The sequence below is a fragment of the Pelophylax lessonae genome, assembly GCF_965119305.1.
Source record: "Pelophylax lessonae genome assembly, chromosome: 6".
NCBI lineage: Eukaryota > Metazoa > Chordata > Amphibia > Anura > Ranidae > Pelophylax > Pelophylax lessonae.
In genome coordinates this window covers 330,865,268-330,884,058 of record NC_138773.1, presented here as the reverse complement: position 1 = coordinate 330,884,058, position 18,791 = coordinate 330,865,268, and the positions used below count along the sequence as shown (strand labels likewise).

At 44.6% G+C, this 18,791-nt stretch overlaps 2 protein-coding genes across 2 annotated transcripts in view; both read left to right on the top strand.

The window, feature by feature from the left end:
- Positions 1–18,791, top strand: part of LOC309558766 (protein mono-ADP-ribosyltransferase PARP14-like) — a 343,037-nt gene that overhangs the window by 19,536 nt on the left and 304,710 nt on the right. Inside the window, exon 3 of the mRNA XM_082261814.1 lies at positions 1,554–1,584. Within this exon, the coding sequence (XP_082117940.1) occupies positions 1,554–1,584 (31 nt within the window). The remainder of the gene's footprint in view (positions 1–1,553; positions 1,585–18,791) is intronic.
- The window catches only part of LOC309557749 (protein mono-ADP-ribosyltransferase PARP14-like), a gene marked incomplete at its 5' end in the record, with an annotated part of 85,156 nt that continues 67,999 nt past the window's right edge, over positions 1,635–18,791 (top strand). Inside the window, 4 exons of the mRNA XM_082260517.1 lie at positions 1,635–1,668; positions 9,950–10,135; positions 11,768–12,004; positions 16,480–18,743. Coding sequence (XP_082116643.1) covers positions 1,635–1,668; positions 9,950–10,135; positions 11,768–12,004; positions 16,480–18,743 — 2,721 coding nt within the window. The remainder of the gene's footprint in view (positions 1,669–9,949; positions 10,136–11,767; positions 12,005–16,479; positions 18,744–18,791) is intronic.

Genomic DNA, 18,791 nt, shown 5'->3' with positions numbered 1-18,791 from the left:
CTACAAGAGAGTACACCTACTACCTGGAGGATATATACCTTACTATATACATATTACAGGCCAGGGACCAATATATAGTAAGGTATATCCTCCAGCCAGGACAGGTAGTTGTCTGTCTCTTGTGTCATCGATTCGATCCCATCATGGCCATGAGAGAGTTAAAAAAATATATAATTTAATCAATCAGCCTGGCAGGCTGTGGCAGCCTTACCTTTACAACGGCTGCACATAGGAGGAGGTGGGTGGAGGCGGAGGCGGTGCCAGTCTTCTAGGGTCGAGACGGAGCCGGAGGAGAGGAGTGAGGAGGAAGAGCCGACGAGGAGGAGGATCCTCCTCCGAGTCCTCCGCTGCGGCTCTGTGCATCATGGGTCTGCTCTGCTACGTCACTGGTTGCTAGATGCCAATCGGGCTGGCCTTAGCAACCAGTGTGCACTGCAGTGCAGACTCGAGCCACGGCCGCCGCCGGAGGGGAGGAAGCAATAAGGGGGGGGGGGCCCGGCCCCAGGCCGGCGGACAACGGAACGGAGGGGCCCTAGACCACCAGGGACATGCCACCATCCATGTGGGGCCCCTTGGCAAGTGGGGCCCCCGGGCAACCGCCGGGCATGCCCAGTGGAAAAGACAGCCCTGGGGGGGCTTCTCATCCACCCCCTTTCCTGGCCTGTACGCTAAGGGTCTGGTTTGGATTTGAGGGGCACCCCACGTCAATTATTTATTTATTTTTTTTGGCATGGGGTAACCCCTAAAAACTGTACTAGACCCAAAAGGGCCTGGTATAGATTGGGGGGGGGGGGACTTCCACACTGTTTTGTTTTCTCAATTTTTATAGCTGGCAATTGTTTTGTTTACATTCAGCTGTCACCTGGGAATCCCGCTGACAGCTGATGAGTCATTAGTCGTTATTGACACCACAATCAACTTACTGGCCTGCTCCTTAACAACCAGCTATTTAGTGGTTGCTAAGGACGCCGGTGGTCCCCCTGCACCTTAACAAAAACGCTATCACTTCTAAACACATTTGAAAATGTATCCAAGCACTAGCACAAAAAACGCTAAATATTAGGGTGTTTTTTTTTTATCCAGTGTTTTTTTAGCGTCTAGTGTGCATGGAGCCTAAATTAGTGGTGGTCAATTAATGAGGTATGGGGGGGGGGGGGCTTCAGCTGAAGGTTGGGAACCAGGACTTTGAAGTGGACCCTCCATGGTAGAGGAAAGGCATGCTTCTTTGACAGCCCCCCCCCCCCCCCTAACAACAAAGGCTTTGGAAAGCCGTCTGTAAACATCCTGTTTGGCTTTTTGGAGGGGAACGGTGAGGTTACAGATGGCTTTTTAATGGTTGGGGGGGGGGGGGGGACGGTCCATGGGAGGTCCTCCTCAGATAATAGACTCAATTCACTAATCTATAATATTTGTGTTATTCGCAGTAACAATTTTCTGTTCTCAGCTCTCATTGGTTGTCTCTGCAGGAAATATCTGTTGTTGTGGAAATAGGATTTGTTATAATGAACAGAATTTCTAGAAATGACTCATAGCGGTTTATCTTCTATTTTCAGGGTTCACAGTCCGGCCGTGCCGAGGACAAACGTAAGAAATCATTTATTGGATGTTCAGAGTAATGTTTGTCTTTGGTGGTGATGACGGGAGCGGGGGAGGGGGAGAGGGGAGAAGGTAACTGGAACCAGTCTGTTACAGTGCCTTGCAAAAGTATTCGCCCCCTTGAACTTTTTGACCTTTTGCCACATTTCAGGCTTCAAACATAAAGATATAAAACTGTAATTTTTTGTGAAGAATCAACAACAAGTGGGACACAATCATGAAGTGGAACGAAATTTATTGGATATTTAAAACTTTTTTAACAAATAAAAAACTGAAAAATTGGGCGTGCAAAATTATTCAGCCCCTTTACTTTCAGTGCAGCAAACTCTCTCCAGAAGTTCAGTGAGGATCTCTGAATGATCCAATGTTGACCTAAATGACTAATGATGATAAATAGAATCCACCTGTGTGTAATCAAGTCTCCGTATAAATTCACCTGCACTGTGATAGTCTCAGAGGTCCATTTAAAGCGCAGAGAGCATCATGAAGAACAAGGAACACACCAGGCAGGTCCGAGATACTGTTGTGGAGAAGTTTAAAGTCGGATTTGGATACAAAAAGATTTCCCAAGCTTTAAACATCCCAAGGAGCACTGTGCAAGTGATAATATTGAAATGGAAGGAGTATCAGACCACTGCAAATCTACGAAGACCTGGCCGTCCCTCTAAACTTTCAGCTCATACAAGGAGAAGACTGATCAGAGATGCAGCCAAGAGGCCCATGATCACTCTGGATGAACTGCAGAGATCTACAGCTGAGGTGGGAGACTCTGTCCATAGGACAACAATCAGTCGTATACTGCACAAATCTGCCCTTTATGGAAGAGTGGCAAGAAGAAAGCCATTTCTTAAAGATATCCATAAAAAGTGTCGTTTACGTAGCTGACATTGCTGGTATTGCTCCCCAGACTCTACCCTTCCCCAGTTTCCCTTATGTTCCCTGTTATGATTAAAATAAGCTGATTGTTAGTTTCGACTATGGTACTATATATCTTCTTATACGATGTATGTACAACTTTGTTTATCAGCAGTATCAGGTGCGGGCTGAAAGCCCCTTTGTGTGGATGCCTGATGTCTGTATTTTAGTTTCTCTCGACTGTTGAATGTATTTGTACATGTGACTAACATGCTTCAATAAAAAGTATTGAAAGTAAAAGTGTCGTTTAAAGTTTGCCACAAGCCACCTGGGAGACACCAAACATGTGGAAGAAGGGGCTCTGCTCAGATGAAACCAAAATCAAACTTTTTGGCAACAATGCAAAACGTTATGTTTGGCATAAAAGCAACACAGCTCATCACCCTGAACACACCATCCCCACTGTCAAACATGGTGGTGGCAGCATCATGGTTTGGGCCTGCTTTTCTTCAGCAGGGACAGGGAATATGGTTAAAATTTATGGGAAGATGGATGGAGCCAAATACAGGACCATTCTGGAAGAAAACCTGATGGAGTCTGCAAAAGACCCGAGACTGGGACGGAGATTTGTCTTCCAACAAGACAATGATCCAAAACATAAAGCAAAATCTACAATGGAATGGTTCACAAATAAACATATCCAGGTGTTAGAATGGCCAAGTCAAAGTCCAGACCTGAATCCAATAGAGAATCTGTGGAAAGAACTGAAAACTGCTGTTCACAAACGCTCTCCATCCAACCTCACTGAGCTCCAGCTGTTTTGCAAGGAGGAATGGGCAAAAATTTCAGTCTCTCGATGTGCAAAACTGATAGAGACATACCCCAAGCGACTTACAGCTGTAATCGCAGCAAAAGGTGGCGCTACAAAGTAATTACTTAAGGGGGCTGAATAATTTTGCACGCCCACTTTTTCCGTTTTTTATTTGTTAAAAAAGTTTGAACTATCCAATAAATTTCGTTCCACTTCATGATTGTGTCCCACTTGTTGTTGATTCTTAACAAAAAATTACAGTTTTATATCTTTATGTTTGAAGCCTGAAATGTGGCAAAAAGGTCGCAAAGTTCAAGGGGGCCGAATACTTTCGCAAGACACTGTATCTGGCACTGATTGCCGAGGTGCTTTCATTGGGGAGGAGTTGCTGATTTTGCCGTATTTGATATTCATGAAAATTGCGGATTTCACATTTAGCCCTCCTTCACATTGAAGCGATTGGAGTGATTTTTTTGTTTAATAAATTTTTAGTCCCCGTTCACACTAAGGCGACCTGTGAGGCGATCTGGTCGCCTCACAGGTCACCGTAGGTCGCCTCCCATAGGGAAGCTGCGGACCCGTTCTAATAGGAGCGACACAAGTCGCTCCGACTTAGGAAAAGGGTCCGGAGCTTCTTTTGGGGCGACCCGGTGTTCCGTGAGAATTACCTACCCTTGAGAAAAACCTACCCCTCGTCACTTCCGGTTCACGGCACTGTATGGAATGCAGCGGTTACATTAAAACAGCGGGGCTGCAATACGAATCATCTCCGCTCCTGTGCCTGTCATTTCCCTGCTCTCGGCAAGTAAATATAAAAGCGGCGGCGGGTGTATGTAAACATAAATCACGGAGACGCCAGCCACTTTTATATTTACTTGCCGAGAGCAGGGAAGTGACAGGCACAGGAGCGGAGATGATTCGTATTGCAGCCCCGCTGTTTCATTTAACCGCCGCTTGGGTAGGTTTTTTCCACGGTACACCGTCCTATTTCCATACTAGTGCGCATGCGCACTACTCTGCTCCTCTGTTGTCCCTTTAGGTATCCAGCCCTGTGAGCATGCGCACTGCTGCGCTGCTCAGCTGTTCCTGGCCGGAAGTGACGAGGGGTAGGTAATTCTCACGGGGTAGGTAATTCTCACGTTACACCGGCGCGACCGTCATAGACTTCAATGTTATGAAGTCCGTGCCGGCCGATCCGAGGTCGCGGTGCGCTGCTCGCACCGTGACCTCGGAGGTCGCCCCCACAAGTCGGATCGCCCCTGTGTGAACGGGGCCTTATTGAGAAATTTTCAAAACAAAACATTACAGAGCAAATTGCAACAAAGATAATGAACAGAACAGTGAATAACACCAACAGGAAGAGCACAAAATAACCAATCATTATGATTACTCAGCTCTTGTATCTTCTAGCAATCAGCAAATATAGTAAGTACAACCATTTAAGGTAAATCCAATAAACAGCAGTAATTATAGGAGGGATTGGAGCGATTCGACAGGTCAAAGGCACTGTTCCAATCGGTGCGACGCTGACCGGTTTGCAAAAGTAGTTCCTGGAATACTGGGGTTACTACTGCGCTAACAGACGCAGACAGAGGCGTAACTAGAACCTTCAGGGCCCCGATGCAAGAAACCATGAAGGGCCCCCCAGACCCCTGGCCGGGGCCCTTCCCTTCAAGCCCGGGGCTCTTCCCACTAATCCTGGGGCTCTTTACTCTCATTGCATGGCCTTTTATTATGGTCCCGCAGCAGGATCCTTTCACAAGTTCTGCAGTGGGCCCCCTTCCTGCAATCTTGGGGCCTCCCCACAGTGGTGCAATGCCAGGGCCCGGTCGCAAGTGTGACCTTTGAGATCCTGGAAGTTCACCCACTGGTTTGCTACCGGGCCCCCTGGAGCATGGGGCCCGGTAGCAATTGCAACCCCTGCAACCCCTGTAGTTACGCCCCTGGACGCAGAATATAAGCAAAAAAAGCTGCCAGCACAACAACTGACATCAATTTGTCACAATACTAATATGATACAAAGTGCAGCGCTAAGATAACAATGGATACATTGTCACCAATATATCAAAAGTGAAAGCTTAAATAAAAAACGATGGTGCAATAAAGTCTTTAAATGAAGAGATAAATCAAGTGGAAAAGTTCCATGGATAATTCCAGAAACAGGGAAAAACAGGGAAATGTGAATTTTCCAATAATGTGCCGATGATGGAAATCAAGTGAAGAAGAGCCCACACCAGCAAAAGGGAGATATAGATGTATGCTCACCAGACTCTGAAGCCTTATAGCACATAGCACATGGATCTGACACTTTTGGTAATAATCCAAGGCTCTCACAGTGTATGATGGTCCTGGTACAAAAACTACATCGCTACATCCTTTGAAGAAGTCTTATTAGACGAAACGCGTCAGGCCACACAATTTGTCGACCACCATCATTCCCTATTGTGCCTAATGACTATGCCTTTTTCACATGGACGTTTGTAAGTAGTTTTTTTATCCTTTTAATAAAGAAATGTATTAAGCAGTATCGCACTATGTTGGTGTCATCATCTTTTATATATGGAAAATGGATTCCCTTGAGGTCTGAGTCATCCATCCCCCCAGAGATGTATCATCATAGTGTGATTATTTGTACCATGACCACCATACACTGTGAGAGCCTTGGATTATTACCAAACGTGTCAGATCCATGTGCTATAAGGCACCAGAGTCTAGTGAGCATACATCTACAGTGGGGATCGAAAGTTTGGGCACCCCAGGTAAAAATTTGTATTAATGTGCATAAAGAAGCCAAGGAAAGATGGAAAAATCTCCAAAAGGCATCAAATTACAGATTAGACATTCTTATAATATGTCAACAAAAGTTAGATTTTATTTCCATCATTGACACTTTCAAAATACCAGAAAACAAAAAAATGGCATCTGCAAAGGTTTGGGCACCCTGCAGAATTTATAGCATGCACTGCCCCCTTTGCAAGGCTGAGACCTGCCAGCGTCATGGATTGTTCTCAATCATCGTCTGGGAAGACCAGGTGATGTCAATCTCAAAGGTTTTAAATGCCCAGACTCATCTGACCTTGCCCCAACAATCAGCACCATGGGATCTTCTAAGCAGTTGTCTAGAAAACTGAAACTGAAAATAGTTGAAGCTCACAAAGCTGGAGAAGGCTATAAGAAGATAGCAAAGCTTTTCAGATGTCAATATCCTCAGTTCGGAATGTAATTAAGAAATGGCAGTCATCAGGAACAGTGGAAGTTAAAGCAAGATCTGGAAGACCAAGAAAAATATCAGAAAGAACAGCTCGCAGGATTGTGAGAAAAACAATTCAAAACCCACGTTTGACTGCACGATCCCAGAAAGATCTGGCAGACACTGGAGTTGTGGTACACTATTCCACTATAAAGAGATACTTGTACAAATATGGTCTTCATGGAAGAGTCATCAGAAGAAAACCTCTTCTACGTCCTCACCACAAAAATCAGCGTTTGAACTTTGCAAATGAACATATAGACAAGCCTGATGCATTTTGGAAACAAGTTCTGTGGACCGATGAGGTTAAAATTTAACTTTTCGGCCGGAATGAGCAAAGGTACGTTTGGAGAAGAAGGGGCACAGAATTTAATGAAAAGAACCTCTGTCCAACTGTTAAGCATGGGGGTGGATCAATCATGCTTTGGGGTTGTATTGCAGCCAGTGGCACAGGGAACATCTCACGAGTAGAAGGAAAAATGGATTCAATAAAATTTCAGCAAATTGGATGGTAACTTGATGCCATCTGTGAAAAAGCTGAAGTTAAAGAGAGGATGGCTTCTACAAATGGATAATGATCCTAAACACACCACTAAATCCACGGGGGATTACATCAAGAGGCGTAAACTGAAGGTTTTGCCATGGTCGTCACAATCTCCTGACCTCAACATAACTAAAAATCTATGGATAGACCTTAAAAGAGCAGTGCGTGACAGACAGCCCAGAAATCTCAAAGAACTGGAAGACTTTTGTAAGGAAGAATCGGCAAAGATACCTCAAACAAGAATTGAAAGACTCTTGGCTGGCTACAAAAAGCATTTACAAGCTGTGATACTTGCCAAAGGGGGCAGTGCAAGATATTAACTCTGCAGGGTACCCCAACTTTTGCAGACACCATTTTTTTGTTTTCTGTTATTTTGAAAGTGTAAATGATGGAAATAAAATGTAACTTTTGTTGACATATTATAAGAATGTCTAATCTGTAATTTGATGCCTTTTGGAGATTTTTCCATCTTTCCTTGGCTTCTTTATGCACATTAATACAAATTTTTACCTGGGGTGCCCAAACTTTCGACCCCCACTGTATATCTCTCTTTTGCTGGTGTGGGCTCTTCACTTGATTTCCATCATCTGTACATTATTGGAAGATTCACATTTCACTGTTTGGAATTATCCATGGAACTTTTCCACTTGATTTATCTCTTCATTCAAAGACTTTATTGCACCATAGTTTTTATTTAAGTTTTCACTTTTGATATATTGGTGACAATGTATCCATTATTATCTTAGCACTGCGCTTTGTATCATATAAGTAAAAGTAGTTCCTGCACTACTTTTGCCGATTTCGGGGGCGCCTTCAATAGACATCTGTGCATGAAGCCGCATGCACTCTTCTGGCTTATTAAACAGTCTAGGGACACCGGTCTCTTCCTCAAACTTCCCAGCACTGTCCTTGCAGCAGCAAATGATGAATTGGGCTACACAGGGACACCATAAGGAATGTCCATCTTTAAGCCCAGGCTAACATTGATTCCAGAGGGATAGCACCAGCACACAGTCATTGGGATCTTACACTCAGATCTGTACTCAAATATGTCCTTGGATATTTGGATGCCTCCTTCCAATATAGTTACATAGTTAGTCAGGTTGAAAAAAAAAACACAAGTCCATATGGCTCAACCAATAAACAACAAGAAAAATTATATGCCAGACATGCCTCCTGTGAACTCTTTAGACCGGATTCCAAAAATAAATTCCTTGATCAGCTCCAGCACTTTCAGTAGAAAAGGCCCCCCAGCTGGGACCTCAATGAGCAGATGAAGAGCACAGCTAGAGTGACTAGAAGGGTAGCAGCCCTTCAGGCTGGGATCTTCTCCTCCTGGACAAGAACCCCTCTGCTCCAGGCCTCAAACTATTTATGCACTCTCCCAGCCACCAACTGGGCATCCTCCCCCAGGGATTGGCTGGGATAACAAAGATTTAGAATGTAAATCTGACTCTCCCAGCCCACTACTTTCCAGAACCATCCAGAAGTCAGGGGAAGCAGTCAAACCCACAGCCTGTAAAACTCAAAGCAGACCAGAGCAATCACAAGCAGCTCCACTAATTACAGAGGAACTATCTAGGAGGGTGCTACAAACCGTCCCTCATTTCTAGTTTTCATGCCTACAGTGAGATATAATCACGGCCTTCAATGAGTTCTAGATCTGCCCTTATATGGAGATATATTCCCTCCAGTGTGTTCAGGATCAGTCCTGGGATGGAGATATTACCTCCAGTGTGTTCAGGATCAGTCCTGGGATGGAGATATATTACCTCCAGTGTGTTCAGGGTCAGTCCTGGGATGGAGATATATTACCTCCAGTGTGTTCAGGGTCAGTCCTGGGATGGAGATATTACCTCCAGTGTGTTAAGGATCAGTCCTGGGATGGGGATATATTCCCTCCAGTGGGTTCAGGGTCAGTCCTGGGATGGGGATATATTACCTCCAGTGTGTTCAGGATCAGTCCTGGGATGGGGATATATTCCCTCCAGTGGGTTCAGGGTCAGTCCTGGGATGGGGATATATTACCTCCAGTGTGTTCAGGGTCAGCCCTGGGATGGAGATATTACCTCCAGTGTGTTCAGGATCAGTCCTGGTATGGAGATATATTACCTCCAGTGTGTTCAGGGTCAGCCCTGGGATGGAGATATTACCTCCAGTGTGTTCAGGATCAGTCCTGGGATGGGGATATATTCCCTCCAGTGGGTTCAGGATCAGTCCTGGGATGGAGATATATTCCCTCCAGTGGGTTCAGGATAAGTCCTTGGATGGAGATATTTTACCTCCAGTGTGATAAGGACCAGTCCCTGGATGTTGATGTATTACCTCCAGTGGGATCAGGATCAGTCCTGGGATGGAGATATTTTATCTCCAGTGTGTTCAGGGTCAGTCCCTGGATGGAGATATATTACCTCTAGTGTGTCCAGGGTCAGTCCCTGGATGGGGATATTTTACCTCCACTGTGTTCAGGATCAGTCTTGGGATGGAGATATATTGCCTCCAGTGTGTTCAGGGTCAGTCCTGGATGGAGATATATTGCCTCCAATGTTGTGTTCATGGTCAGTTTTGGGGTGGAGATACAGTATATTCTATCCAATGGATTGTGGATCTGTCTCAGAATCTTTCAATAATTATATGTGCTTGAGCAGGACCAGCTGGATCCTCGTAGAAGGTCTCCTACATTGGCCCTCCACAATTAGAAGGAACCATGGCTCTACTCTGAGGCCACCAACTCTCATCCTGTCCTGGTGACTGAGATCAGCAACTCAACAAAGAAACACAATCTCTACCCATAGCTTTCAGAATGTTCTTTAAGTCATTATGTTCTTCCTGATGTAGATTAAAATTATCACTCTAAAAAACTTTCCCTGGGAATATATTTACTGTGTTACAGCCGCGCCAGATGATGAAGTTCCCCCGTCCTCTCTGATTCTGATCGAGAACGTCCAGGACTGCCACGCTCCTGAGATGTTGAACCTCCTGGTGGAGAACATCAGTGAGAAGGATGAAGACACCGACTTCTATGTGGAGATAATTCCGGAGATCCAATCTGCTGTTGTCACCTTCACATGTGATATCGGTGAGTCCAGTCTTTGTGATTTGTTCTTGATTTAGATATGGAGCCTGAAATGAGGCTCACAGCTTCTAGTATCGGCCTTCAAGCTCCATCACATTCTATCATCCAATGGCCCTTATAACAGAATGTTGTTTGCCATATGCCTGGAAAGTGGGGAATTACCATGAGGCCCACGCTCTACAGAATCACTGACATCTTTATCTACTGAGTGCTGGAGAGCAATGGATGTAAAAGCTTCCAATATTCACTTTACAAAAATGTTCTCACTGTACAATAGTCATTTCAAGACAGATAAAATAATTCCGTGAACAATTAATTATGGATAGGAATATTGCAACTGTATTAGAGTGCAAAAATGCACCAAATTGATATCAATATGAGTTCTATCAAATGTGAAAACAGTGAGGGACCATCATTCTCTTCTCGTAGGCTCTGGTACTACGACTTCTTATCACAGGACCCATTTGCTGTACAACCTCCTTCTCATGCTCCATTGTTTGTGGGTACAATGGGTACAGCAAGACGGCAGTGCTGGAATCAGGGAACACACTGGCTCCATTTTCATCAAGTTTATTTATGAGCCATTCAGCACAGAGCCTCTTTGTTCCCTTAATTAGTAACATTTTTACACATGTAGCACCCTTATAGTTAGGTAGGTGCTAGGTAAAGCATTTATTGCTCCTGCTGCTTATCAGGGGAGCCTGATCTATTAGGTTGCCTGTCACATGTTTCCAGGTGTGATTCACTGGGTCTGAGGGAGTTTCCCCACTGCATCCAATGAGAGAGCTTGTTGGACAGTGGAGGAAACCTAGTCAGTGACACATCATGTTCTATGGCAGTCCCAGTGGGAGGGCATTCTGCAATGCATCCAGGGATTGGCCATAAATACGGAGGGGACATGTGACAGGGCGTCTTTGGTGGGAAGCAGAGTCCCAGGAGGAGGTGGTGGCTGTCTCTCCTCCTGCAGTGTATGAGGAAGGTTGTCTTAGGCGGTCGGCCCAGTGAACCGGGTGTGGAGCTGAGCTGCAGAGGATCCAGAGTGCTGACGTTGGAGCTGCTGGCAGAGTCTCTCAGGAAAAACAGTGTCCGTGAGTACCAGGGACCTGTCAAAGGGTCTGACCCAGGAAGGGGGACCACTCCAGTGAAGTCAGGGGATCAAGGTGTTAGCTCACACAGGGAGTATGACAATAAAGGGGGTGCCATGTAAAAAGCCCTGAAGAATAGGAACAAAAGGGAGTGCCAGGAAAGACCCTGAAGTGTGTTCTGCAGTACAGTACAGCTTATCTAAAGCGGTTCATTTATCACTACTTCATCGCTATTAACAAGGTGAAGCAGCGGCCTTGCCGCATTTAAGTGCAGTTAAATGTCCCAGCAACTTGTGCATAATATATTCAAGTTGGAGTCTTCCACTCATTCCCTTCTCCTATCCAAGTTCTCAATAAAAACAACAACAAAAAAAAAACCTTTGCACTGTTTCTTGACTGAGCCAGGCACTTTAAAGTTGCTAAACTATTGTACTGTTGCTATGGGTAACCCAGGGGAACCCGTCACCAGAAGCTTCCAAGGGAGTAGTGCTACATACAGTTGTACTAATGCCATTAATATTGGGAAAAAATTCCTGTTGTTTTTCTCCAGATATTTCGAGATTCATCAAAATGTTTTCTAGTAACTTCAGAGTAGCTCACAACAAGCTGACAGCGAGGTCTCTGGAAGAATCCCGAAGTGTCAGAGTGGAGAATGTTCCGGAGAACACATCTGAGATGCATCTGGCAGCTTTCTTCGAGAACCCAAAACAAGGAGGAGGAAGGGTAGAAAGCATTGTGATGGTACCTGAGGAAGGAGCCGCACTGATCACATTTCGGGACACAGCAGGTGAGTTCATAGACACGACTTTCATACGTTGGAAGTGTTTGTTGAATGGTGCTTCTTAGAAATGCCTCTGAATGGTTTGACAATGTTCCAGGTGGCACAACAAGGCGGGATAGAACCACTTGTGGTCAACATCGGAGTGTTCAAAACAATGCTCCAGTTCTCCAGAAGATCAGGCCATGGGTTTGGATGTGAGCAGCCTTCATTTGACAAACATATTACCTTTTTTTTATAAGTCAAATGATCTCCTATGTAATATTCATTGGTGACCAACAGATTACAAACATTTTTTGGTTTTGTTCACTTCAGAAACTCATTACTGCTGGAATGTATTTATTGATGGCTGATATATTCAGCAGCACATTACAGAGTACATTGGTCACTGAAATAGTCAGTTAGTAACTGCTGAAATAAAATGTTATTCAATTGGGTTACAGTGGCGGCTGGTGCTCAAAAATTTTTTTTTGGGGGGGGGGGGGGGGGCGCAAACAGAAAAATGTAATAGGCATTGCTTTGGGGCAAAAAACGCTGTAAAAAATTGCGTGACTTTGAGGTCACAAAAGTGTGAAAGGGGCCTTCAGTAATTAAGGTATAGTGTGCCCCCTTCAATGCAGAGTGACCAGCGTGCCCCCTTTCAATGCAGAGTGACCAGCGTGCCCCCTTTCAATGCAGAGAGACCAGCGTGCCCCCTTTCAATGCAGAGAGACCAGCGTGCCCCCTTTCAATGCACAGAGACCAGCGTGCCCCCTTCAATGCAGAGTGACCAGAGTGCCCCCTTTCAATGCAGAGAGACCAGCGTGCCCCCTTTCAATGCACAGTGACCAGCGTGCCCCCTTTCAATGCAGAGAGACCAGCGTGCCCCCTTTCAATGCACAGTGACCAGCGTGCCCCCTTTCAATGCAGTGACCAGCGTGCCCCCTTTCAATGCAGAGATGCCAGCGTGCCCCCTTTCAATGCAGAGATGCCAGCGTGCCTCCTTTCAATGCAGAGATACCAGCATGCCCCCTTTCAATGCAGAGATGCCAGCGTGCCTCCTTTCAATGCAGAGATACCAGCATGCCCCCTTTCAATGCAGAGAGATCATCGTGCCCCCTTTCAATGCAGAGTGACCAGCGTAAGCGTGCCCCCCCTGTGAGACCAGTGCACTTACCTCAGGCAGTGGTGGCTTCTCCTCAGTCCCCCGGCGTCTCCTCGAGTCCTCAGTCCTCCCGCCTCCTCCTCGGCCAATGGCATGGAGTTTGCCTTTCGGCCAATCAGGAAGCGGGAGGATCCAGTGCTCTGCACCCCGGGTCCACCCTTTGCTGAAGCCTATTAGAGCCCCTGGCTCTAATCAGGTGATTAAAAAAAAAAAAGCCCCATTGAACTCCATGCATCCGGCGCCCCGCATGTAGATTAGGGGGCCGGACGCGCCCCCAACGCCCCAGCCGCTACTGTTGGGTTATGAAAACCATGCAAACATGAGAGGACCAACACACATTATTCAGACTAAGCCCTTCTTACACCTCTCCACTCTAAAGCCTCCACTGAGGCCACTAAGCCACTGTATTGTCCCGTTGTGTCACCAGTTGTTCTAAATTCTGAAAAAAAAATGATTTTTGGTCAACAACTTCAAATAACTTCAATATACAGAAATGCTGCGCTATGTGAATGCTAAATGACTATACAATCAGAATATAACAATATCAAAATAATATTAACCACTTAAGTCCCGGAAGATTTTACCCCCTTCCTGACCAGGGTTTTTTTTGCGATTTTTTACTGCGTGACTTTAAAGGACAATTGCGCGGTCGTGCGACGCTGTACCTAAACTAATTTCACGTCCTTTTTTTCCCATAAACAGAGCTTTCTTTTGGTGGTATTTGATCACCTCTGCAATTTTTTGATCATGCGCTATAAACAAAAAAAGAGGGAACATTTTTCAAAAATAACAATATTTTTCTCTTTTTTTTATATGAAATTCCCCCCCAAAAAAATGTAAAAATCAAATTTTTTTAACATTTGCGGCCAATTTGTTTTATGCTACATATGTTTGGTAAAAAAAATCGCAAAAAGCATATTTTGATTGGTTTGCGCAAAAGTTATCGTGTTTACTAACAAAGGGAAAGATTTTTGTCATTTTTGGTGGTTTTTTTTGGCGGCGATCTGCGATTTTTTTTGCGGTACTGCAACATTGCGGCGGACAGATCGGACCCTTGACTCACATTTTTGACACTTTTGGGGGTACCAGTGACATTACTGCAGTAATCAGTGCTATAAATATGCACTGTTACTGTAAAAATGACACTGGCAGTGAAGGGGTTAACTGTATTGGACAGGGAGGGGTTAAGTGTGTCCTAGGGGCGTGATTCTAACTGTAGTGGGACATGGCTACTAGTGTAAAAACAGAGATCAACGGTTCTACATAGTAGAACCGTCTGATCTCCATTTTTACACAGGGGAGAATGACAGGCGTCTTGTTTACATAAGCCGCTCCGCCTTTCTCCCGCTCTTCCGACGATCGTAGTGTGAGAGGCGGACATCGGGTCCGCCGGTCACACACCCGCACTCCTCCGTGAACGAGCCGAGGCGGGCGCCCGCTATTGGCTCTAAACCCAGTGACAGACGAACGACGTAGACCTACGTCACTCTGCCTGGCCGGGGCTGACTGCCGCAGTAAATATACTGTGCGCAGTCGGCAACCGGTTAAAAAGTGCATAAATATAGTGAAAAATTGTCCAACATATAGTGAAATATTGTCCAACATAAATGTGCAATCACCATATAACAACGAAAGAGTCCATGCAAATAGTGTGCTACCTCAATGTGCTCCCCCCCCCACCATGAGTATCCTCACCTGGGGAAATGTGATCCCCACGATTGAACGTGATCCAAACAGGCTTTTTAACCCACTGTTGGCTATATCCAACTTCTCCAACCTTCTTCTAGGCTCCTCTCATTACGTATTGCAGTATCCCGATATATTGATTGCAAGATAAGAAAAGCCAATAGTGCTGATACCCTTTTTAAAATTGCATTTATTAAAAAAAATCACAGGGTACTGTAACGCTCCTGCGTTTTCTGAAACAAGATGGATTTGCAGCTGCAGAAAAACTCCACTCAGCAGTCATGTAGGGATATGTTGAAATACCAATCCCAACTCCCAAGAATCATCACTGTGGTCTGTCTGATTCAGCATACAAATATACACACTCAATAAGATGTTCCTTGGAGTGATAGATGTATATAGCAGTATAGTGGTGATGAGCTGAAGAGACAGGTATGAACAGTGACAATAGGTGAACAGCACTTGAGAGAAATGTTCATGAGAGTATAGATGGTAACAAGTAGGATGCAGATAGGTTAGCAATAGTATAGATGTTAGTAGGCTCAAGAGCTAGCAATCTAAAACAACAGTGCAGATGATAGTTATAGTCCTTAGTATGCAGAGCTAGATAGTGTAAGCTTTAGTAGGAAGGTTTATGGAGGATTCCCCTGCGGGGTACTTATCACTAATAGCAAGCAGTAGTAGAGAGGTTCGGTATGAGCGAGTGATCCGGTAGCGGGATACAGGGATCAGCAGCGAGGTTCCGACAGCGAGGTACACTTGTAAGCATATGAGCTTCAAGGCAGGTTGAACGAACATGTGAGTGAGAACGCCGGCGGTTGAAATAGCCGCTCTGCGGCGCTCAGTGATGACAGCATTGGTCTTAAAGGTGTATGCGCACTTACCAGAAGAGAATGGTGGGACGCATACACTGAGTTAGAAAGTGGAATAAGGGTACCAGAGGTACCAGAATATTACAGGTACTCACTCTTTACAGGTGCAAACCAACACAAGGGTTCACAATCCAAAGATACATTGTTTTTAGGACAATCCAGTGTAAACAGCAGCCTCACAAACAGACCTAGCCTCCAGCTCCACGTTGGTTCCTAGATGTCGTCACGTCTTGGCTCCTCCCCTACGTGTTTCGACACAGGGTCACGTGTCTTCCTCAGGGAGAATTTTAATTGAGGAGGACAGGTGACCCTGTGTGGATATTCCTGGGGGGGGGGAGAGCACATCGGGGTGGCACACTATTGTTTTTTTGCACTGAGAAGGAATTGCACAGCGGATCCGGCACTGTGTGTTTTTCTTGATTTTTTTATATTTTCTTTATATTTTTATTGCAAGCAATTATTTGCATGGACTCTGTCATCGTTATATGGTGATTGCACATTTATGTTGGACAATTTTTCACTTTATTCATGCACTTTTTATTATTATTTTGATATTGATATATTCTGGTTGTATAGTCATTTAGCATTCACAAAGCGAAGCATTTATTGTGTATTGATTTAGTTAGCACACGAGTGGGATTGTGAACAATGCTAGCAGCTTAAATTCACTTAATTTCATAGATAGTAGCTCACAGAATCAATATATTTAACTTCAAAGAACTTATTGTGAGTATTAAGTGAAGCATCATTGTGAACCTTCTGCTTGTTTCCTTCTCTTCCAGATGTTAAAAGAGTTTTGAAGAAGGATCATGTGTTTTCCAAGAAAAATATATCTGTATACCCTTACTACCCATTGTTGGGTATAGCACTGTATGGGAAGGACGGACCTTGTATAGAAATACCAAAGCCTATAGAGTTTAATATCAGTCCATACATATTGCAATATATCTGTAATAATGAAGGACTAAAGAACAACATAGATGTGAAGATGAAGGATAAACACTGTGAGATCAAATGGCCAAATCAAGACTGCCAGAATCCTGTCCTTCAACTTATCTTCCCTCCCACCTTGTCCACCCATCTCAGGTCTGTGGCGAAGATTGTACCAAGATGGAGTGAGGACATAGATAATGAATTCTCACTTCTCATATCAAAGTTCAGAGTATTAGAATATAAAATGGATCAGTCGGTCTGGCAAGCTCTTAGTGAACATGTCAGCAGCTCCACCTATGACGGAGTACTCATCAAACCTGACTTTGGTCTAGAGAAAGTTTTCTTGACTGGAATGTCTGAGAATGTTACAAGGATTGACCCAACGTTCAAACAACTGGTAGAGGAAACCTCCAAACATGTAGAAAGAATGAAACAAACCAAGACTGAGACCTTATCTATGTCTCCAGCCCTCTATCAGATTATGTGTAACAGTGGCCTGAAGCGGAAGATCCTGGACCAGGTTCCAGAACTAAAGATGAACTATGATGTGCCAACAAAGAAAGCCCGTCTATCGGGACTGAGAGAAGAAGTGCTCACCGCCAAATGTGAGATACTCAACATCAAACAACAAATGAAAAGTAAACCCATCCAGATGAATCCACACCTCGTCCAGTTCCTGATATCCACCGATAACGAGGAGCTGTCCTCTCTGCTCTTTGTACATCACAACATTAACACAATGCTGGAAATTGATGATGGTGTTGTTAAACTGATGGCTCATTCAAAGGAAGACTTGACTGCTGCAGAAAACCAAATTAAGGAAAAACTACTTCACAGACAACTTTTAGTTGAAGACAAAAGTCTTCTGAAATCTCCTGAGTGGAGAAGTCTCCAGTCACATCTGCTTCAGTTATTTAATGGAGAGGAAATCACAGTCCTGATAGAGGAATCTTCTTCTGGAACGGAGGACAATGTGGTCATCTCCGGCCTGACTTCAAATGTTCAAAAGTGTTATCAACAAGTCAGCGACTTTCTGGAGAAGAACACTACTATAGAGACCGAAATTCCAGTTCAACCTTCAGCAAAAATGGTGTTCATCTGGGAGGAAAGGAAGGAGATTTTGGAAAAGATAAAGAAAAATATAATTGTAACAAAGAACCAGAACAATATCTGCCTGTTGGGACCACGGGTGAATGTTCAAGAGGCAGCAAACGTTATTAGGGACATTCTGCACTCACTTCACAGTGATATTCTGCGTATTGAGAAACCGGGAGCCAAAAAGTTTTGTAAGGTCAATGAAGAAGTTCATGCTACAACAGCAAGAACAAATTACCATTGTGTGATACGCTTAGAGGAGGCTGGTGTAGAAGATAATCTAATTCATAAACCCCGATTCCAAATAACTCTTCCGAATGGAATGACTCTCTCTGTATATAAAGATGACCTGTGCCGTCACAATGTAGATGTCATTGTTAATGCAGCCAATGAAGAGCTTAAACATGTTGGGGGTTTGGCAAAAGCTATTCTGGATGCAGCGGGACGTAAACTCCAAGATGACTGCGATCAGATTATCAGGAAAGAGGGTAAATTGTCCACTGGAGATTCAGTAATTACTGACGCAGGGAAATTGCCATGCAAACAAATAATACATACAGTCGGTCCCCGATGGGATGCAGATTCACCCTCCAGAGGTGAACGACTTCTACGGAAGGCGATTACCACCAGTTTACAGCTGGCTTCCAAGAAGAGTCACAGTTCAATAGCAATTCCAGCTGTCAGTTCTGGTATTTTTGGATTTCCCTTAAAATTATGTGTTGAAAACATAGTCGAAGCCATACGGGACTACGTAGAGACGCCGGGACAACAGAGCACTTTACAGAGAATCCATCTTGTGGACATGAATGATGAAACCGTCAACATTTTCTCTGAGGTCACAAAGGCCAAATTTGGTAACCAAACGAGTGCTGTGCCTTCTACATCACTGGCACCCCAACCGGTCACAAGAGTGCCACAGAGCCCACCAGCGCCAGTGAATAGAGATAATGACAACACTGCGAGGACCAAGGAAGGACTGATCATCAAGCTGCTTCAGAAGAACATTGAGGACTGTTCGGTATGTAGATTCTACAGCATTTTCCTGCTAATGTGGGACTTTATCAAA